Source organism: Hypanus sabinus, unplaced genomic scaffold, assembly GCF_030144855.1.
Source record: "Hypanus sabinus isolate sHypSab1 unplaced genomic scaffold, sHypSab1.hap1 scaffold_323, whole genome shotgun sequence".
Classification (NCBI taxonomy): Eukaryota; Metazoa; Chordata; class Chondrichthyes; order Myliobatiformes; family Dasyatidae; genus Hypanus; species Hypanus sabinus.
The window spans coordinates 371,988-395,039 of record NW_026781231.1 but is presented as its reverse complement, the minus strand read 5'-3'; the positions used below and the strand labels follow the sequence as shown (position 1 = coordinate 395,039).

General features: G+C 45.5%; 2 protein-coding genes across 3 annotated transcripts in view; one reads left to right on the top strand and one right to left on the bottom strand.

Moving 5' to 3' along the window:
- The first annotated feature begins 2,678 nt into the window (after positions 1-2,678).
- On the top strand, positions 2,679-22,948 carry LOC132388435 (zinc finger protein 721-like). Of its 2 annotated transcripts, XM_059960778.1 has the most exons (3): positions 2,683-2,806; positions 17,609-19,004; positions 19,373-22,948. In XM_059960778.1, the coding sequence occupies exon 3, from the start codon at positions 19,765-19,767 to the stop codon at positions 21,490-21,492; it is 1,728 nt and encodes a 575-aa protein (XP_059816761.1). In that variant the 5' UTR covers positions 2,683-2,806; positions 17,609-19,004; positions 19,373-19,764; the 3' UTR covers positions 21,493-22,948. The 2 variants fall into 2 exon arrangements, with proteins under 2 accessions (XP_059816762.1, XP_059816761.1); XM_059960779.1 differs by lacking the exon at positions 17,609-19,004 and having other exon boundaries at positions 2,679-2,806.
- Positions 2,717-23,052, bottom strand: part of LOC132388437 (gastrula zinc finger protein XlCGF57.1-like) — a 49,746-nt gene continuing 29,410 nt past the window's right edge. Inside the window, exons 3-4 of the transcript XR_009510232.1 lie at positions 3,355-3,483; positions 2,717-2,851 (exon numbers count right to left, since the gene is read on the bottom strand). The gene's annotated coding sequence lies outside the window, so the exon portion shown is untranslated. The remainder of the gene's footprint in view (positions 2,852-3,354; positions 3,484-23,052) is intronic.

Sequence of the window (23,052 nt, the reverse complement as noted above, 5' to 3'; positions counted from 1 at the left end):
GGCCAGGAGAGAGAGGGAGAGAGGGAGAGAGGGAGAGAGAGAGACTGGAAAAGCTGATCGCTTCAGTTAGTCGCAGCTGAGGATTGGAACTCTCCTATGCCCACAGGAGTGGGTTGATCATCGGTACACGGAACCACAAAGAACGTCTGTGGCTGTCACTTCGTATAATCAATAGGAGTGGGTTATGGAATATCTTGTGTTAACCCTTGCCTGGGCATGTTGTGTGGCAACCCCTGGAAAACGGTATTCCTGTGACAGGTCACTTTCGCTGATAACTCGTCTGTGGACGGATTCAACGGATAAGAACTTCGACGGCGATTATTTTGAAGTAATGGCCTTTTCTCTACGTTTCACCCTGGATCACAAATATCTCTGTCCCATCATTCCGTGTATTACTGAACATTCCTACTTTACCATCTCAGGAATCTAAGCTTTGTCCCCTCTGGCTCGATAGTCTGGGAATTACATTTACACATATATACACTTAACACTGTCAACTTTCCTTTATTTCATTAAGTTACTATACACTAATAAAGAGAATGGTTTTAACATCAAAACCAGACTCCGCTGTGAACTCTGTTGCTGCTGGTTCGTTTCTAAAACGTTGCAGCTCGTAACACAGTTTTATAAAACTAGTTAGACCACATCTGGAGTGTTTCACACAGTTCTGGTCGCCCCCATTCTCGGAAGGATGTCGGGGCTTTGGAGAGTGCGCAGAAGAGGTTTACCAGGACACTGCCTGGATTAGAGGGCATGAGCTATAACGAGAGGCTGGACAAACTTGTGTTGTTTTCTCCAGAGCGGCGCAGGCTGGGGTGAGACTGGATTGACGTTTATAAGATTACGAGAGGAATAGATAGAGTGGACAGACGATATATTTTTCCTGGGGGTTGAAATGTCTAATACATTTAAGGTGAGAGGAGATGTGAGCGGCAGGTTTGCTTCTTTCCACAGACTAATGTGTAGTTGGAGTCTCTGCCTGGGGGGAGGGGGGGAGGTGTCACCAATCCTGACACGTGATCCCGTTTGCCCCACCCATTTAACCGCAGATTGGCAGCACCTGCGCGTCTGTTTCCGAGGCCCCGCCTCCCGATGATGTAACAATCTCTTCGCGCATGTTCACAGTCTCCGGGTGGACGGTGTTATCCTCTCCGCTCAGAGCTGAAGTGGGTCGGCTGTGTTATCGGGAAAGACTTTCGTCTCTTCCGTCGGGATCACTGTCTGCGGGCCGAAGATATAACTTCCCCATCGGTGAGTATTGAGACCGATACCGAGCGGGGAGATCCGATGTTGGCCGTGAGCCCCGAACTGAGGACCAGGAACTCATTTGTTTTCCAACTATCTGGGCTCGTCAGAAATGTGTCGACTTCACTTAATCTGCATTGAACGATCCAAACCAGGAGCCCAGGCTGTCTGTTTCCGCAGAATTGAAATGGAAGTCCCGCCGACAGGTCACGTGAGGCTGTGTGCCGCAGATTCGCCCCGCCCTCCGCTTTGTGATGCCAGATCACGTGGTGTGATTTTGGCCACTGTGTCCCATTAACTTCCCCGAACTCGTCTCGCTTCCTGAGGCTCCTCGCGTTTGAATTGGAGCTTTATGGCTGTTGTGTCTTCTCCCGGACTGGGGTCGGTGAGAAAGGAGAACGTCCCAGGTTCTGGGGATCTTTGATTTCACTGCCTGCTTTACCGAGGGACTGGGAAGTCTCGGGGGAGAATGGTTTCAGCCTCAGCTCCACGCAGTAGAGCTGAGCCACACATTATTCCTGCAAGTTTATAGTCCAGCGACGGCGGTCGGTCCAGTATAGACAAGACAGGATCTGTAATACAAACTTCCTGAAATGGTGCTGTTTTAGTCTGGAAATGGAGTGATAGTATAACAGTAAAGGAAGCACAACTTGTCCTTGTAAATTATCCTGGAACCATTTTGTCTGTTATTCCTGGAAATGTGTCCGGTACAGTTGTTGCTAATGAGGTTCACATGAATAATCTCAGGAATGATCGGCTTTATGTATGAGGAGCATTTGATGGTTCTGGACCTGTGCTCGATGGAGTTCAGAGGGACGGTGTGGGTGGTGGAGGGATGTATGGTTAAGTAAACCTACCGAATGCTGAAAAACCTGGATACACTGGACATGGAGAGGATGTTTCCATTGGATAGAGAGTCTGTGATCTGACAGCACTGTCTCAGAATAAAGGTGCTTCCTGTGAAAATTCAGTTGAGAATTTTTTTTTGCCAAAAAGATGTCTGATCTGTGGAATTTGATGCCACAGAGTCTGAGTGAGGCTGCCATTTGGGTATATTTATGACAGAGATTAATATACTCACGATTGCTAAGTAGATTCAGGGTTACAGGAGCAAGACAGGAATTTGGTTTTGGAATAAACATCAGCCATGGTTGACTGGTGTGGCAGACCAGATGGATCGAATCACCGGATTCTGTTCCTGTGTCGTATGTCTTACCATGACTGAATGATGGCTCCTTCTTATCCCATATTGTCTATTTCATGTGAGGGACAATAAAAGATTGTTCACTGAGATCATTATATTTGCCTTCAACGTTTAAATTCCAGTGAGTTTTGTTTCTACTAACATTAAGCAGAAATGTTTGGTCCTCCTTTGTATTGTTAATGTGCTTCATTATCTTTCATGTTAAAGTTAGACCTGCAGTGAGAGATTTATTGGAAGAAAAACCACGACTGAAGACGAGGGAACAGCAACAAGTGAAACAGCCCGAGGTTTGAGAGCACCGACTGGAGAGAACCCGTCTGACTCGGAGATTCCAGTGATTCAATCAGGAGAAAGTTGGTGAGTCTCATTTACTCAAACACTGGTCCTTTAGACATTACATACCTGTGCAAAGGAAGGTACAAAATAGTTGGGAGTGAGACAGAATGTGCCCAGAGGAACCAGTTATGCCAGTACCAGTCAGACCCAGTTGTGAAGAAGCCCCCACCTCCAATATTCCCTTTAAACTTTTCGCCCTTCACCCTTAACCCATGTCCTCTGGGTTTTTTTCTCCCCTGGCCTCAGTGGAAAAAGCCTGCTTGCATTCACTCTATCTATACCCATCATAATTTTATACACCTCTATCAAATCACCCCTCATTCTCCTACGCTCCAGGGAATAAAGTACTAAACTATTCAACCTTTCTCTGTAGCTCAGTTTCTCAAGTCCCGGCAACATCTTTGTAAACCTTCTCTGCACTCTTTCGACCTTATTAATAATCTTCCTGTAATTCGGTGACCAAAACTGCACACAATACTACAAATTCCCCCTCACAAATGCAATATACAACCTCACCATTACATCCCAACTCATATACTCAGTACTTTGATTTATAAAGGCCAATATACCTGTCACGTTCTCCTTCGGGTGTAACGGAACGCCGAATTCAACGTCGAGATAAACCACAGTGAATGAAACCAGATCGCAGTAAGATTAACCATTTACTGTTCACTCTTCACATTAACATATGGTGAAAACTGTTGATAAAACAATACAAGATTGATACAGTATTTGTTCCTTCCTTAATCTCACATTTCAATTGTAAATACTTGCAAAGGTGACTATAACTACATTACACTAAGATGCAGTATACAGGCAGAGTTTACCTGCTCCATTGACTACTTTAAAAACACTTCAATGCAAACTATCCGCAACTCTTTAACTAACGAAAGCATAAACATTATCGACCGTCGTTACTTTTAACAGGATCAGCATTAACATCTTAGTTCAATATATCGATTATCTATTAACTTACAGCATTGCTCTCACTGTGATTTCTCATGCCTGCAAAACAACTTCTGCTCAGGTGTGCCTCGTGGTGAGCCCCCACCCTCGCGTTAATTTCAAACCGGTACTTTCCCACAAGACGCGGCGAAACCAGATGTGACGTCATCGCATGCCGATATATTTTACATGCAATGAATATACTTTAAACACTTCTAATTCTAACTAGAAAATACTATCGAATGAATTACTAAGCGAAAATATTATAAACTAAATAACTGTCGTAAAGACAGCACACTCCCCGCTTGACCTTCGTAAGGTCATAATGAACAGAGTACAAAACTTAGTCTCTTAATCAGTCATTAGGTAGTAGAATAACTTCTGTAACTGGCCTTTGGTAAATTTTCACATCGCCTTGGTCGGTAGTCTTCAATTCGATCTTCCTGACATGTCCATCCCTGCTAGGGAATGTAGCAGTGATTCTGGCCATTGGCCAGCTGTTGCGGGCGATTTGCTTGTCCCTGAGCAGGACTAAGTCTCCAACTTGAAGATTCCTGCGGGGTTCTGTCCACTTTTGTCTGTGTTGCAACAAGGGTAGATATTTTTGTCTCCAGCAAGACCAGAACTGATTTGCCAGAGCCTGGACTTGTCTCCATTGCTTTGTGTAGAAATCCTCGTCTGAGAAGCCTCCTGGTGGAGGGGGAGCTCCTGCCTTCTGTGTAAGGAGCATTGATGGCGAAGGTATGTAGGGGTTTTCTGGGTCAGAGGACACAGGCAGGAGTGGTTGTGAGTTTATAATGGCTGTGACCTCTGCCATTAGGGTGCACAGTACCTCATGGGTCAATCCGGTGCGTTGCTGCATCTCAGGTTTCCTTTTCCGGGTTTTCCGTAAGGACGTGAACCGTTTGACTGCCTGCTCTTTGTTATCTGGTGAGCGCTGGCGTGGTTCTCTGAAAGGCAATGGGGCAACCCCATTATTTGCTTCATCTCTGAAGACCTTGGTGTCCTTTGTTTTTAAAGAAATGGCATCTTGAGCTGATTGTGCAAGTTTGTTTCCGTGCTCGGTTTGAATGAAAACTGACTGACCTAACGTCTCGTCGGTTACTTTACGCTTGTTAACGTCTTGTTGTGCTTCCGTAATGCACGGGACACTCGGGCAGGGTTGAAAGATTGAATGGCGGCCACTCTCTAGCACATTGGTCTTGAGTGTTTTAACCATCGGTTTGTGTACGTCTTCAGGGCACACCCCTCCTATCACCACCCAGCCTAGATCCAAGCGTTGCGCAAAGGGGGCGTCGTGTGGTCCATTGACCTGCTGCCTAACCTTGTGCACCCGGATTACATCTCTTCCTAATAGCAGGAGTATTTCCGCTTTTGGATCCAGTTCTGGGATGTGTTTGGCGATGTGGTGGAGATGTGGCTGGTGTAGCGCCGCACTTTGTGTGGGGATCTCAGTGCGGTTATTCATGATTCCATCGCACTGTAAGAGCGGAGGGAGACAGATGACGACTTTACCATCCAGGAACTCGATCTGGATGCCTTCTGCCTTCCTTCCTTGGGTTTCCATGTTGCCTGAGCAAGTTTTGAGGTAGTATGGGAACTGCTCACTCTCAATGTTGAACAATTTAAAGAACTCTGGACTGACTAGTGAGCGATTGCTCTGATCATCCAGAATCGCATAGGCTTTGATGGCCTTGTCTTTGGCTCCTTTAGGGTACACCTTAGTGAGGCAGATCTTGGAACAAGAACGGCTTGACTGAGCTTGACCGCAAACTTCTGTACAGTTCGAGCTGACAATTGTTGTCCTGGAGTGAGCCTCTCCCTCCCCGCTGTCCTGTTGTGTGGGTGAAGGAGCGTTGTCGGTTTGCGGTGGACAATCCTTGCTAGGGTCGTTGTTAGTTGTAAGGGCTTCAGTCTTGAGCAGTGAGGCGGGTTTATCAATGTTGAAAACATTCGAAGAGGATCTACCTGGCTTGGTGTAAATTGTACTGCTTCCTGGACCCGCGAGGCTAGGGTTGTTTCTCTTCCTTGCCTCCCAGCACACAAACCTAGTGAGGAGCTTAAAGGGAGGAAATCGATCATCGTGCTTTACCTTGTATTCTAAAGCAACGGACAGCCACCTGTCCTGCAGCCCAAATGGAAGTTTGTCCACGACTTGTCTAATCCCGGATGGAGTATCTAGGTATACTAGACCAGCTGAGTAGCCGTCTTCTTTGGTGCCTTGGATCTCCATGAGTAAATCTCCGAATTCTCTTAACTTTAACGTGATCTTTGGCTGACATCTTAGGAAAGTTTTCCAGACGTCGATATAGCGCCGCTTCAATAATTTCGGGGGCCCCATAGCCCTCCCGAAGTCTCTCCCACGCTTTGCTTAAAGCTAGCTCGGGTTTGTTGATGTACACTGAACGTATGCGTCTCACCTGTTCGCGTGATTCTTTTCCCAGCCATTTCGCCATAAGGTCCAACTCTTGGGTTGCTCTGAGCTACACTCCGTCGATAGCGTTGGTGAATGTGGAGTACCATGCACGGTAATTTTCAGGTTTATCGTCAAACTGGTACAGTCCCGAAGTGACAAGATCCCGTCGTGCTAAATACTGCATCACGGGATCACTTGTAAGCGGCATGCGGGCTGGAGAAGTACGTTGGTGCCTATATGACTGAGAGCGTACGTTTCTTATGGAATTTGCCGTCCTGGATTCGACCTCTGCATCCCTTCGCATCAAATCTTGTAAGTTTGGTGTCGAGAAGTATTGGTTGTCAGCTCTTTCATTCTTGACTTCATCGCGGAGTCGCGAGGGTAAGTTGTCTTCCTTGTATCTTGGGAAGTTATCGAATACATATGGAGAGGAAGGACGAGCCTGCCTGTCTATTTGAGATCGGACATAGTCGCTTGTGCGTTCCAATCTGGTCCTTTCTAAAGTAGATCTTACTTCGGTCAGATCATGCGTCCCTTCAGCTTCTTCTATGTACTCTGCTTCCGCCTTGGCAGCTTCTTCTTCTCTTTCTAGCTGCAGCACTTGCAACTCTGTCGATATTTTTGCCATTTCCAACTGGGTTTCAGCTTCTTGGGTGGCCCATTCCTTCTGGGTTTCGGCTTCACTGGTGGCCGCTTCACTTTGTCTGGCGGCCCTTTCCTTCTGGATTTCGGCTTCTCTGGCAGCCTTTTCTTTCTGGATTTCGGCTTCTCTGGTGGCCTGTTCCATTTTCAAAACTGCTTCTTGTCTGGCGTAACGCAGTCGCACCTTGGCAGCTAATGCCTTGGCTCTTGCCTGGGTGGACTTACTTGATGTCGCTCTACTGCCCTTGTCGCTGGGCGCCATCGACTTGATGCTGGATCGAGCTGACATTGCAGCACTTGAAACACCTGATAACACCTGGGTGGGCTTACTTGATGTCGGTCTACCGTCCTTGTCGCGGGGCGGTGTCGACTTGATGCTGGATCGAGCTGACATTGCAGCACTTGAAACACCTGATAACACCTGGGTGGGCTTACTTGATGTCGTTCTACCGTCCTTGTCGCGGGGTGGTGTCGACTTGATGCTGGATCGAGCTGACATTGCAGCACTTGAAACACCTGATAATGCCGCTTTTTCACTGTCACGTTCTCCTTCGGGTGTACTAATAACGCCGAATTCAATGTCGAGATAAACCACAGTGAATGAAACCAGATCGCAGTAAGATTAACCATTTACTGTTCACTCGTCACATTAACATATGGTGAAAACTGTTGATAAAACAATACAAGATTGATACAGTATTTGTTTCTTCCTTAATATCACATTTCAATTGTAAATACTTGCAAAGGTGACTATAACTACATTACACTAAGGTTCAGTATACAGGCAGAGTTTACCTGCTCCATTGACTACTTTAAATACACTTCAATGCAAACTATCCGCAACTCTTTAACTAACGAAAGCATAAACATTATCGACCGTCGTTACTTTTAACAGGATCAGCATTAACATCTTAGTTCAATATATCGATTATCTATTAACTTACAGCGTTGCTCTCACTGTGATTTCTCATGCCTGCAAAACAACTTCTGCTCAGGTGAGCCTCGTGGTGAGCCCCCAACCTCGCGTTAATTTCAAACCGGTACTTTCCCACAAGACGCGGCGAAACCGGATGTGACATCATCGCATGCCGATATATTTTACATGCAATGAATATACTTTAAACACTTCTAATTCTAATTAGAAAATACTATCGAATGAATTATTAAGCGAAAATATTATAAACTAAATAACTGTCGTAAAGACAGCACAATACCAAATGCTCCTTTTACTACACTATCTACATGTGATGCCACTTTTAGGGAATTTTCTATCAGTATTCCTAGATCCCTCTGTTCTAGTGCACTCCTTAGTGCCCTACCATTTTCCTTGTATGTTCTACGTTGGTTTGACCTTCCGAAGTGCAATACCTCACACTTGTCTATATTTAACTCCATCGTCCATTTTTCCAGCTGGTTCAGATCCCTCTGCAAGCTTTGAAAACCTTCCTGCTGTGCACTACACCTCCAATCTTTGAATCATCAACAAATTTGCTGATCCAATTTGCCAAATTATTATCCTGATCATTGATATAGATGACAAATAACAGTGGACCCAGCACTGATCCCTGTGGCACACCACTAGTCACAGGCCTCCAGTCAGAGTAGCAATCCTCCACTACCACTCTCTGGCTTCTCCCATTCTCAATTCCCAATCAAATTTACTACCTCACCATGTATACCTCGTGGCTGAATCTTCCTAACTAACCTCCCATGCGGGACCTTGACAAAGGTCCATGTAGACAACATCCACTGCCTTGCCTTCATCCACTTTCCTTGTAACCACCTTGAAAATCTCTAATATATTTGTTAAACGTGACTTACCATGCACAAAGCCGTGTTGACTCTCCCTAATAAGTCCCTGACTATCTAAATAATTGTCGATCCTGTCTCTTAGTACTCCTTCTAATAATTTACCCATGACCTGCATCAAACTTTCAAGCCTATGATTTCCTGGATTACTTTTAGAGCCTGCTTTAAACAACAGAACAGCATGAGCTATCCTCCAAATCTCTGGCACCTAACCCGTAGATAATGACATTTAAATATATCTACCAGGGTACCAGCAATTTCAACATTAGTCTCCTTCAGGGTCCGAGGGAATACCCTGTCAGTTCCTGGATATTTATCTTCTCGCCTCAAGGTAGCAAGCACCTCCTCCTCTTCTATCCGTATAGGTTCCATGACCTCAATACTTGTTTGCCTTATTTCCATTGACTCCATGCCAGTTTCCTTAGTAAATTCAGACACAAAAAAACCATTTAACATCTCCCCAATTTCTTTTGGTTCCATGCATAGTCGACCACTCTGATCTTCAAGATGACAAATTTTATCACTTAACTATCCTTTTGCTATTAATATACCTGTGGAAGCTCTTACTATCCTTCACCTTGAATGCCAACGCCACCTCATGTCTTCTTTCAGCCCTCCTGATTCCTTACGTAAGTATTTTTTTGTACTTTTTATACTCCTCAAATACCTTATTTGCTCCCTGTTTCTTATACATGTCATACATCTCTCTCTTCTTCATCAGAGTTCCAATATCCATCAAAATCCAAGGTTCCTTATTCTTATTCACCTTGCCTTTAATCCTGAGACTTTGTTCCCAGGGTGTCCTCGTGGGTCGTCCGGAAATGATTTCAGCTGGTGACAACCCTGTTTTCCCCTGTGAGGTAACCCTCATGTGGAATCGGGCTAATGGTAGGACCTTCAACCAAGTGAGTCCAGTCTCCGCTGTTAGTCTGGCCAGTTTACTCTTCAGAGTGTCATTGGCTCTTTCCACTCTGCCAGCGGCCCGTGGATGGTGTACACAGTGGAATTGTTGCTGGATAGCTAGTTTGCTACATACTCCTTCATTTACTTTCACCATAAAGTGTGGGCCATTGTTGAACTCAGCATCTCCGGCTTATACCTGGGAATTATTTCCCGTAATAATACCTTCACAACTGTCACAGCAGTATTAATGGTAGTTGCTATAGCTTCAATCCATCAACTGAACAGATCTATAATAACTAAGCAGTATCTATCGCAATGTACTCTCGGCAATTCAATAAAATCAACTTGTAGACACGAGAAAGATCCACCTGTAAAGGAAGTCGTACTTCACCGTCCATCACTATCGCATAGTCAGAATATTACTTTCCTGCTGGATCCACAAAAGAGTTTCCATCCTCATAAAATGTTGCCTCAGCCTAGAGGCGGTATTGCAGAATGGATGGGAGAGTCTGTCCTTCTTTCCCAGTGATCTGGACGGGCTAGTGGGGATATTGCGGAATGGATGGGAGAGTCTGTCCTTCTTTCTCTGTGATCCAGACAGGAGGGCTGACTTCATGGACTGTGCCCATAGATGGGGTACAACGTCTTGGGTTTGGTCACTATTAAAAGAGTGTCTCACCAGATGTCCCGTTTTCACCTCAGACTCCTTCCCGTATTGGAGTTGGACCACGATCAAGTCTTGCCAGTCTCCCTCGGTGCTGGAGGCTTGTTACATCAGGGTGTAGGCAAGGAGCCCTCGGCTCTTTACCTTGAACCCAGGGCAAACCCTAACGGTGGTATGGGGAACCACCAATCCTGTCTATCGCCAAAAGAAATCTGGAACCTCTGCCAGAAATGCAATGCCGTCTCTTCCTTTATCCTCTCCAATCACCGTGACTGGGAACTTCTGTCCCTCGAGGGGTTTCCTCAGGTGAGCACCACGTAGGGTCATAGCACAGAGTCACATGAGAGCTGGCTGCTGGCAGAAGGGGCTCAAGTGTACTGAAGTCCAGATAAAGTGCCCACCACTGGGTGGTCAGAGGAAGCTATTAATTGTTCACAGTTCCAGCATGATATCCTTGTCCGAGCATAGAATCTCAACTTCCAATGGACAGAGCAAGTCTCTCCCTACGAGATTACACCCCCGTCTGCTGGTGACAGTAACTGAAACCTCACACTGGTTCCCCTGGAATTCCACCTGCAGTTTCTGGGCACATGAGTACGTATGTTCCGTACCTTTGAACCCTGACAGAGTGATTGTAGCGTCTGATTGCTGGAATCCCTTTTCCGATACTGTTTCCTGTTTGAGAGTGGTTGTGGTTGCCCCCACATCAGTCATAAATGGAATTGAAATTCCAGCACCTGTCAATATTACACTGGGCTCTTCCTGAGGGGTGGTACTCACAGTAGGAAGCATGCTTGCTTGTCCATTTCTAAACAGGTTGTTGTCCCCACCTGTCCCTTGGTAGGTTTTTGTTCCCATTTCTGTTCCCTAGATATAGCCCATTCGCATCCTTCTTCCCGCTGAAAATATTCACCTTTAATATTATTTCCCTTCGGTGTTGATCGAGGTTCAAAAGTCAGGTCTCAGTAATATGTCAAAGCTCGTCATGTTTGATTTCGGTCATTGTCAAGCCAATCCATATTATTTGTTTTAATGATTTTGACTAACTCATTGGAGCATTGGTAAGCATTGGAGCAGTAGGGCATTGAACTGGGGGGACAGATTCCCATCATTAAAGGCTTGGTCTCCTGCGAAGGTGCTGTAGCAGGCCACAAATCACTCCCAATAGTCTGGTCCCGATTCCCCAGGGTTAGGTTTGCATTCAAGTACTTTAGTGATGTTTACAGATTGCTGGAGTGCCCTTTCCAAGGCTTGAATGATCTGGTCTGTCTGTTCATTCTCATTATGGTTTCCTGCCTGTAACTCATGATAGGATTGATATCGCAATTCTGCCTTCCATTTCTGCCCTTTATCAGCTGAGAGAGTCATGCAGCAGAGACTGAATAAATCTTGCCAAGTCGCATTAAACATATGCATAGTACTGTGGACACACTGAGCAAACTGTGCAGGTTTTTCTTTTCTATCTGGGGCCTGATTCATGATCATTATCATTTCTTGAGGCTTCCAGGGAGCATACACAGGAATCACTGAGGGCTGTCCCTCCTCCAAGTCCTAGGGGGAGCGTTTGCTAATGCTGTTCAGGAGGGTTTAAACTAATGTGGCAGGGGGGGTGGGAACAAGTGCAGAGAGACAGAGGGGTGCAAAATGAGACTAGAAGCAAAAAGTTGTAAGGTGAAAAGTAAAAGTGGCAGGCAGGCAAGTCCAGGGCAAAAATCAAAAGGGCCACTTTTCAACATAAGTGTATAAGGGCTAAGAGTGTGGTAAAAACAAGCCTGAAGGCTTTGTGTGTCACTGAAAGGAGCATTTGTAACAAGGTGGATGAATTGAATGTGCAGATAGTTATTAATGTATATGATATAGTTGGGATCACAGAGACATGGCTCCAGGGTGACCAAGGATGGGAGCTCAACATCCAGGGATATTCAATATGCAGGAGCGACAGACAGGAAAGAAAAGGGGGTGGGGTAGCGTTGCTGGTTAGAGAGGAGATTAACGCAATAGAAAGGAAGGACATTAGCCTGGAGGATGTGGAATCAATATGGGTAGAGCTGCATAACACTAAAGGGCATAAAACGCAGGTGGGAGTAGTTTACAGGCCACCTAACAGTACTAGTGAGGTTGCGGATGGCATCAAACAGGAAATTAGAGATGCGTAAAATAAAGGAACAGCAGTTGTAATGGGTGGCTTTAATCTACATATAGATTGGGTGAACTGAATTGGTAAGGGTGTTAAGGAAGAGGATTTCTTGGAATGTGTGCGGAATGGTTTTCTGAACCAACATGTCGAGGAAACAACTAGAGAGCAGGCCATTCTAGATTGGGTATTGAGCAATGAGGAAGGGTTAGTTAGCAATTTTGTCATGCGAGGCCCCTTGTATGGTATGGTGGAATTCTTCATTAAGTTGGAGAGTGACATAGTTAATTCAGAAACAAAGGTTCTGAACTTAAAGAAGGGTAACTTTGAAGGTATGAGACGTGAATTAGCAAAGATAGACTGGCAAATGATACTTAAAGGGTTGATTGTGGATATGCAACGGCAAGCATTTAAAGATTGCATGGATGAACTACAACAAGTGTTCATCCCAGTTTGGCAAAAGAACAAACCAGAGAAGGTAGTACACCCGTGGCTGACAAGGGAAATTAGGGATAGTAAAATAGCCAGAAAAAGTGGCATTCCTGAGAACTGGAAGAAATTCAGAGTCCAGCAGAGGAGGTCAAAGGGCCTAATTAGGAAAGGGAAAAAAGATTCTAAAAGAAAGCTGGCAGAGAACATAAAAACTGACTGTAAATCTTTTATAGATATGTGAAAAGTAAAAGATTAGTTAAGACAAATGTAGGTCCCTTACAGTCAGAAACAAGGTGAATTGATCATGGGGAACAAGCACATGGCAGACCAAGTGAATAATTACTTTGGTTCTGTCTTCACTAAGGAGGACATAAATAATCTAATGGAATTAGTACAGGACCGAGATGGAGGAACTGAGGGAAATACATGTTAGTAGGGAAGTAGTGTTAGGTAAATTGAAGGGATTAAAGGCAGATAAATCCCCAGGGCAAGATGGTCTGCATCCCAGTGTGCTTAAGGAAGTAGCCCAAGAAACAGTGAATGCAGTAGTGATAATTTTTCAAAACTCCTTAGATTCTGAATTAGTTCCTGAGGATTGGAGGGTGGCTAATGTAACCCCACTTTTCAAAAAAGCAGGGAGAGAGAAATGGGGGAATTATAGACCGGTTCGCCTGACATCGGTTGTGGGGAAAGTGCTAGAGTCGGTTATCAAAGATGTGATAATAGCACATTTGGAAAGAGGTGAAATCATCCGACAAAGTCAGCATGGATTTGTGAAAGGAAAATCATGTCTGATGAATCTTATAGAATTTTTTGAAGAGTAATTAGTAACTAGTAGAGTGGATAGGGGAGAACCAGTGGATGTGGTATATTGGGATTTTCAAAAGGCTTTTGACAAGGTCCCACACAGGAGATTAATGTGCAAACTTAAGCACACGGTACTGGGGGTGTGGTATTGATGTGGATAGAGAATTGGTTGGCAAACAGGAAGAAAAGAGTGGGAATAAACAGGACCTTTTCAGATTGGCAGGCAGTCAGCAGTGGGGTACTGCAAGGCTCAGTGCTGGGACCCCAGTTGTTTACAATATATATTACTGATTTAGATGAGGGAATTAAATGCAAGATCTCCAAGATTGCGGATGACACGAAGCTGGGCGGCAGTGTTACCTGTGAGGAGAATGCAGGGTGACTTGGATAGGTTAGATGAGTGGCCAAATTCAAGGCAGATGCAATTTAACGTGGATAAATGTGACATTATTCCCTTTGGCCTACTCCTGCATCTATTTTTTATGTTTCTCTGTGTGGAATATTAAAATCTCCCACAATCACAACCTTGTGCTTACTGCAAGTATCTGCTATCTCCTTACAAATTTGCTCCTCCAATTCTCACTCCCGATTAGGTGGTCTATGATACAACCCCACTACACCTTTCCCATTCCTCAATTCCACCAAAAAATGCTCCCTAGATGAGCTCTCTAATCTGTCCTGTCAAAGCACTGCTATAATATTTTCTCAGACAAGCAATGCAACACCTGCCCCTCCAATCCAATCACACCTGAAGCAATGAAATCCAGGAATATTTAGTTGCCCATCACACCACTCCTGCAATCATGTTTCTCTAATAAATACAACATCATATTTCCAGTTATCAATCCATGCTCTAAGCTCATCTACCTTTCTTACAATGCTCCTAGCATTAAAATAGATGCATTTAAGAAACTCTCCACCTCTTCCTCTCTGTTTATCCCTATCTGTGCGAACAACTTTATTATCTCTTTTTTTTCCTTCTCCCCTACATCTTCGGTCTGAGCGCTCCTACATCAGGGAGGAAGTTAAAATCAGCTCCGTGTTAAATGTTTAACCATCACGATGACTGAAGGCAGCTGCAGGTTCCATGAGGGACTGTTACTGTCAGAGTCTGCAGTTCTTGCGGTTGCTCATCGCACCCAGGACTGACCCCTGGTCACTGAGCATTGGGGGAGTCTGTTCTGCTGATGTTAGCCTTAAACTAGACTGGTGTTTAATATTGTGGATCTGTGAATGATAAATCAGTTCGGTATCAAATCCCGTGTCTCAGGTACTTACTGTCTCTACCACAATCACTATGTACACTAGAAAGGCCACTCGGCCCATCTAGTCCCTGCTCATGTTTCTGTTCCATATCATAATATCAAAATCTACCCCTCCCGTTCCCCTCTCACTCTCCCTGAGATGACAGGTTGCAATTAATCACCACTCCGTGGGATAGGAGGTTTCCCATAAATTTCATCAAAACATAGAAATCGATAACACGTTACAGATACTTTGTCCCACATTGCTGTTCCGACCATTTATCTTACTCTAGAAACTGCTTAGAATTACCCTACCGCATAGCCACCTATTTTCCTAAGCCCCACGTACCTATCTAAGGGTCTCTTAAAAGACCCAATTGTATCCGCTTCTACCACCATCGCTGGCAGTGCATTCCGCACACACAGCATTCTTTGCTTAAAAAACTTGGCTCTGACATCTCCTCTGTATGTACTTCCAAGCAGGTTAAACCTATTCCCCCTCGTGTTAGCAGTTTCAGCCCTGGGAAAAAAGCCTCTGGCTATCCACACGACCAATACCTTTCATCATCTTATACACCTGCATGAATTCCCTGCATGATTTTCTCCGGCTGAACAAGACGATGAGCTCACTGTGGTTTTGACTCCCTCTCTCTCTCCCCCTCTCTCTCTCCCCCTCTCTCTCTCCCCCTCTCTCTCTCCCCCTCTCTCTCTCCCCCTCTCTCTCTCCCCCTCTCTCTCTCCCCCTCTCTCTCTCCCCCTCTCTCTCTCCCCCTCTCTCTCTCCCCCTCTCTCTCTCCCCCCTCTCTCTCCCCCTCTCTCTCTCCCCCTCTCTCTCTCCCCCTCTCTCTCTCCCCCTCTCTCTCTCCCCCTCTCTCTCTCCCCCTCTCTCTCTCCCCCTCTCTCTCTCCCCCTCTCTCTCTCCCCCTCTCTCTCTCCCCCTCTCTCTCTCCCCCTCTCTCTCTCCCCCTCTCTCTCTCCCCCTCTCTCTCTCCCCCTCTCTCTCTCCCCCTCTCTCTCCCCCTCTCTCTCTCCCCCTCTCTCTCTCCCCCTCTCTCTCTCCCCCTCTCTCTCTCCCCCTCTCTCTCTCCCCCTCTCTCTCTCCCCCTCTCTCTCTCCCCCTCTCTCTCTCCCCCTCTCTCTCTCCCCCTCTCTCTCTCCCCCTCTCTCTCTCCCCCTCTCTCTCTCCCCCTCTCTCTCTCCCCCCCTCTCTCTCCCCCCCCTCTCTCCCTCTCCCCCTCCCCGGTCTCGCAATTCAATGCACCTCTAAAGTTCTGACAGCAGACTATCGAGTGAAACTTCGATGGAGCAGAGTCAGAAACCGAAGAGTTGCCAGCCTGAGTCAGGGCTTTTGGGGTTCCTGAGAGAGTTGGGGTCTAGAGTTTACGAGGAGAAGGAGGAAACAGACCAGCTGGATGTAGCTACAAAAGAAAGATTAGAAGCATTTGGAAACTGGTTGATCAAAAAAAAAAGGTGGTTAATTTCTGCAACATACTGGTGGAAATCAACAGTCAGGCAGCAATTGTGGAGAGGCATAAAAAGGCAACATTTACACCGAGCCCTTTCAGCATGCCTAGGCTGTGGACTCCGCTGCTTAGTTGCTGCTTGAACTACAGAGTTCCTCTAGCATTTTGTGTGTGTGTGTCTCTGTATTCCCAGCAACTGCAGAATCTCCTATGTTTTATATCTGCATTTTACTTTGGCATTAGATACACGTTGATATTGAGTATATTGTTTATGGGAGCCGCTTTCTGCGTTAAAACAGCTGCAGATTTTTCTATACACATGAAAAAAATTGAGTTATGGAAAGTGAACCGGTGCTTGCAGAAATCTTTAATAGCCCTGTGATTACCCATAAGGCCATGCGTTAAAAACTTCGCCGGTGCTGAAACGCCGATGAAATGTGCAGGCGTCAGGCTGAGGCCGTCCCCGAGTATCACGTATGCGTGCAGTACACAGAAGGCCTTGAAAATGGCGGGTATAGATAACAGCGATTTTCCGTGTTTTTATCTTAAACACCAACTTTGGGATAATTTCTGTGAATTTCGGACACCGTGACCCGCAGTCCCGGACAGTCCTGCTCTCTCCCCTCTCTCTCAACCCCACGATCCAAACACAGGCCCCGGGGAACTTCCGGCTGATGAGGGAATGGGAACCGATGGATCTCTCAGACAGAGCTGAGCTCCAGCTATCTAAATGCAAGGATTAGGAACTCGGAGAAAGGGAACAAAATCTTTTACATCAGCAGTTGAGAAAATCACCTTTGTTCTACCTCCAATCACAAACAAGAGAAAATCTGCAGATGCTGGAATTCAAAGCAACACACACAAAATGCCGGCAGAACTCAGCATTAGTACTCTTTTCCATAGATGCTGCCTGGCCTGCTGAGTTCCTCCAGCATTTTGTGTGTGTTGCTTGTTCTACCTCCTCTTGCTCTGGACTTTTCTACTGGTGAGAACCATTCTCTCTAGGTTCATTATGATCGCAAACACCTTTGGCTTGGGCAACAAGTGGTTTCACATCACAAATATGCCAGACTCCAATGAGACAGACTGCTGCCCTTCCCTTCATATTCATTGGGATTGCCATCCCTCAGTTCACCACTTTCAGTCATTGGGGGGAGGGTTCAGGGGAAATATTTATGTAGAGTCCAGAAACTGGTGATACCTGTGTGCATATGGTGGTGCTAAAGTTGCTGGAGAATTTGCAAGTGGGAAGAAGTGGAGAGATATTTGGAAATCTGACTTTTTAAAGTGTAATTTAGCAAGCAAACCACATATGGACAATATGTAAAAGCTTTGGTGAGAAAATCCTTTGTTACCCATTACAGGCCTGCTCCATAGATTGTGTGAAAGTGCAGATGAACTGGATCGAACCCAGAGGAGTTCAAAGTTCCTATCGACTGTGATTTACCAACTGTGAAAATGAATACCTCTCTGTATAAAATTCACTGTGCACATCTTGTCACTGGGTAAAAAATGAACAGTACACGATTCATGTGCACACTGGTTACTACAAATTAGAGGGAATGTTGGAGGGAAGGAGGGGAGACTTCCAGTGTCCCTGATGCCCTCACCTACAAGATGTGTATTCAGCTGCAGTTTGTAACCCTGCACTTTAAGGTGTTGGATCTTGAAATGGGTGAATTCCAGATCATCCAGCAGTAGGACGGGGTGAAAGATATGACATGAAGAGAGGTGAGTTCCACCCAAGGTGCAGGACACAGGAAACTGGGTGAGAATCGGGAAGGGGAATGAGATTAAATAGCCATCGTAGAGTACTCCAGTGCCATGCCTGCACAATAACAAGAGGAACACTTTAGAAACTGTTGGGGGGAGGAAAGTCAAAGGGCTGATAAGTGGCTTTGTTAGGGGAACAGAGCAAGAGGCAATTAATATCTTAGTGGTAAGGCTTACTAGAGCTAGTGGGGGTTGGGGCTGATATGGTTAAAGTAAGTTGTAGGGGGAATGGGAGCCAGAATGACAGAACAGATAGTGGAGATGGTGAATTGAATTGACTTTATTATGTACATCCTTCATATAGATGAGTAGAAATATTTACATTACATTACTGTCTAAATGTGCAATGTGTAATTGAAATTGATTTATAATGTTTAGTTTGTATATAGGACAGTCAAGAAAGCAATTAATCAGTCTGATGGCCTGGTGGAAGATGATGTCCCGGAGCCTGTTGCTGTGGTACCGTTTCCTGGATGGTGGCAGCAAGAACAGTTTGTGGTTGTGGTGAATTTGGTTCCCAATATCCTTTGGGCCCTTTTTATAAAAAAAACCATACCCCTACCATCCAGGCTCCCATCCAAACTCCTTTTAAACGGTGAAACTGAGATCATATTCACCACTTGTGCTGGCATCTCATTCCACACTCTCACAACCATTTCAGTAAAGAGCTTTTCCACATGTTACCATTAAATATTCACCTTCCCCACTTACCCATGACCTCTAGTTGTAGTCCCACCGAACCTCCGTGGAACAAGCTGCTTGCATTTATTTACCCTATCTTCTCCCTCATCATATTGTATACGTCTGACAAATTCTCAAAGCAATGTATAATTTCCGTGTTCATGTTTAGAACTTTTTTAGGTGTATAAGATGATGAGGGGTATTGATCGTCTGGATAGCCAGAGGATTTTTCGCAGGGCTGAAGTGTCTAACACGAGGGAGCAGAGTTTTCAGGTGCTTGGAAATAGATACCGACGGGATGTTGGGGTAAGTTTTCTACACAGAGCCTGGTGGGTGCATGGAATACACTGCCGACTTCACTGTTTCAGTTACTGTGGGGCCAGGCAGCTCAGTGGGAACAAGGAATAATACCAATGGAGAGAGTCAAACTCAGCCAAGGTACAAATTGGAGATGGCAGAAATGCCTGATTCTTATAGAAACGGGAACAGCATCAGGGAATTGATGGTCATTCCAGATACCAGCACTGTGTCCAGTTACAAGATGATTTCTCTCACCAACTTGGGTTGAACCTCACTTTAACAGTGTGATGTCAGATCACACCTTGACAACTCAAGTGATCTCATCTGAAATGTTGTCCTACACACATTGATGGATTTTGTAAATCTTTTTACAGGTTAAAAATGACAAGGAATTTGTCTACGGGAATCCCGAACACAACACACCAGTTTTGCTGTCTCTGTCCAGATACTTAAGAAGAGGAGCAAGCGATTCACTCGATCATCCTTCCTGCTCAGACTGCGGAGAGGGATTCACTCGATCATCTGACCGACTGGCACGCCTGTAATTTCAAACATCTGCTCAGACAGTGGGAATGGATTCAGTCGGTCAACTCAACTGAAGGTACAGCAGCAAGTTCACACAGGGACGAGACCATTCACCTGTTCTGTGTGTGAGAAGGGATTCAGTCAGTCTTCCCACCTGCAGACACATCAGTCAGTTCACCCTGGGCAGAGGCTGGTCATCTGCTGAATTTGTGGGGAAGGATTCACTCGGTCATCTGACCTAATGGCTCACCAGCGAGTTCACACTGGAGAGAGGCCGTTCACCTGCTTGGACTGTGGGAAGGGGTTCACTTGGTCATGCCATCTGAAGCTACATCAGAGAGTTCACACTGGGGAGAGGCCATTTACCTGCTCAGTCTGTGGGAAGAGATTCACTCAGTCATCCAGCCTAATGGCTCACCAGCAAGTTCACACTGGAGAGTGGCCGTTCACCTGCTTGGACTGTGGGAAGGGGTTCACTCAGTCATGCCATCTGAAGGTACATCAGCGAATTCACACTGGGGAGAGGCCGTTCACCTGCTCAGACTGTGGGAAGGGATTCACTCAGTCATCTGAACTGAAGGTACATCAGCGAGTTCACTCTGGTGAGAGGCCATTCACCTGCTCAGACTGTGGGAAAGGATTCACTCAGTCATTTAAGCTCAAAATACATCAGCGAGTTCACACTGGAGAGAAGCCGTTCACCTGCTCAGACTGTGGGAAGGGATTCACTCAGTCTGCCCACCTACGATCACACATGTCAGTTCACACTGGGAAGAGGCCATTTACCTGTTCATACTGTGGGGAGGGATTCATTTTGTCATCACAGCTGCTGGCACATCAGCGAGTTCACACTGGGGAGAGACCGTTCACCTGCTCAGACTGTGGGAAGGGATTCACACAGTCGTACAGCCTACTGGTTCACCAGCGGCTTCACACCGGCGAGCGGCCGTTCACCTGTTCGGACTGTGGGAAGGGATTCACTTGCTTAGCTAAACTGAAGCTACATCAGAGAGTTCACACTGGAGAGAGGCCGTTCACCTGCTCAGACTGTGGGAAGGGATTCATTTGCTCATCTGAACTGAAGGTACATCGGAGAGTTCACACTGGGGAGCGGCCGTTCATCTGCTCAGACTGTGGGAAGGGATTCATTCAATCATGCACTCTGAAGGTACATCAGCGAGTTCACACTGGGGAGCGGCCGTTCATCTGCTCAGAATGTGGGAAGGGATTCATTCAATCATCCACTCTGAAAGTACATCAGCGAGTTCACACCAGAGAGAGGCCATTCACCTGCTCAGAGTGTGGGAAGGGATTCACTCGGTCATCTCAACTACAGAGACACCAGCGAGTTCACACCGGGGAGAGGCCGTTCATCTGCTCGGAATGTTCAAAGGGATTCACTCAGGCATCTCACCTACTGAGACACCAGCGAGTTCACACTGGAGAGAGGCCATTCACCTGCTCAGAGTGTGGGAAGGGATTCATTCAATCATCCACTCTGAAAGTACATCAGCGAGTTCACACCAGAGAGAGGCCATTCACCTGCTCAGAGTGTGGGAAGGGATTCAGTCGATCATGTCAACTACAGACACACCGGCAAGTTCACACTGGGGAGAGGCCGTTCATCTGCTCGGAATGTTCAAAGGGATTCACTCAGGCATCTCACCTACTGAGACACCAGCGAGTTCACACTGGAGAGAGGCCATTCACCTGCTCAGAGTGTGGGAAGGGATTCATTCAATCATCCACTCTGAAAGTACATCAGCGAGTTCACACCAGAGAGAGGCCATTCACCTGCTCAGAGTGTGGGAAGGGATTCACTCAGTTAGGTAACCTACAAGCACACCAGCGAGTTCACACTGGGGAGAGGCCGTTCACCTGTTCAGACTGTGGGAAGGGATTCACTCAGTCATCCAGCCTACAAGCACACCGGTCAGTTCATACTGGGGAGAAGCTGTTCACCTGCTGAAGCCTGAATTATACCTCTGCATAGACGCTATGCCGTTGTGAGCATTTCTACTTGTGATTTTGTGTGTCTGCATCACTGCCAAAATGCTAGTTGGTGTTGGGGTTCTGTGCTACTGTGTTGAATTGACTTGTGTTGAGTTGCGAACAATGGCGACTGCTGACTACGTCTTGTTGGAGTTGGAGCTAATCAATGTTGCAGAAGTGTTACTTTTTTTGAAATTACTGCAACGCAGAAAAATGAGAAGTTTTTCCATTACCTTTTGCAGTCCATGATGTCCAAAGCAATGTTGGAAATTTCTTTGCACGATTTTGATGCCATTTTCAAGTCTTTATTGTCTGCCAATGAAGAGTCGTGCACATGTACATATTTTCTGACTACCTCACCTAACCTCTCCTTGATGTGGTCCACTGTCCAACTTCGAAGCATGAGGAAATGCGCAGGAGGAAACTGGCAGCTGCCAAGTGGACCAATCACAGTTCTTGCCATCTGTGTTACCGCGACGTGGAGCTGCATTTTTGAGAAGGTGCGCGTTAGGCTACATTAGGCGAAGGACTCTCATGGAGGCGCTACATGGAGTAGGTTGCATTCTGGCTTTGCACTGTTCATTTTAAATTTCCTTACCACCCCTTTGACATCTTTATCAAAGTGTTTATAACACTTTTATCTGTTTGAATTTGAATTTGATTTGACTGAAATGGCTAACAGAGGAAGAAAGGCATTAGCCGAAGGCAAGGAAACCGGTGATGGAAATGGGAAGAAAGAAGATGTCTTTGAACAGCCTAAAAAGTTTCAACTTACTTTACAGGCTATCTCGAATCTTTTGGATGAAAAACTTGATGAAAGATTTACTACCTTGGAAGTATGGTTAAAGGAGAGCGAAGGTAGGTTGGCAACACTTGAAAAGAAGAATGAAAAACAGCAGCGGCAATTTTCAGAGCTTATTAAACCGGGATCATAAATTGAATTCTTTGGAAAAGAAGTGAACTTTGACCACTCATACATTGGAGCAGAATAAAGTCAGGTTTACTGATTTGGAGAGTCAAAGCCACAGACTGAATTTGCGAATAATAGACTCAGTGAGGACGTTGAGAGCCGGGATCTTACTCAGTTTTTTTCTCAATTCTTCATCTCATTTTTCAATCTTTTTTATTGGTTTCCAAATAAAGAATATACAAATTGGAAGAGGAGTTTAACAAGTAGATAATATAAAAAAATATATAAACAGCAGTAGTAAAAACAGAAAGTATATCATGTCAAAATCAAATGGATAAAATGCTTCCTTGGAATAATCCCAAAAATTGCTGTGTGGATTAGGTTGAACATCTGCATCTATAACTTTAGATAATATTCCAAACACATCCCTCCAAAAATTATTTAAACTTAACTCATGAACAAAACATATGAGTTAGAGTAGCCACTTCTGCATTACACCTGTCACAAATAGGGTTTATATTAGGAAAAATATGCGCCAATTTATCTTTGAACATATGGGCCCTGTGTACTATCTTAAAAATTCTTAATGGAGGTCTTTGGCTCGGAGGTATTTCCTTCCCTTCCTGC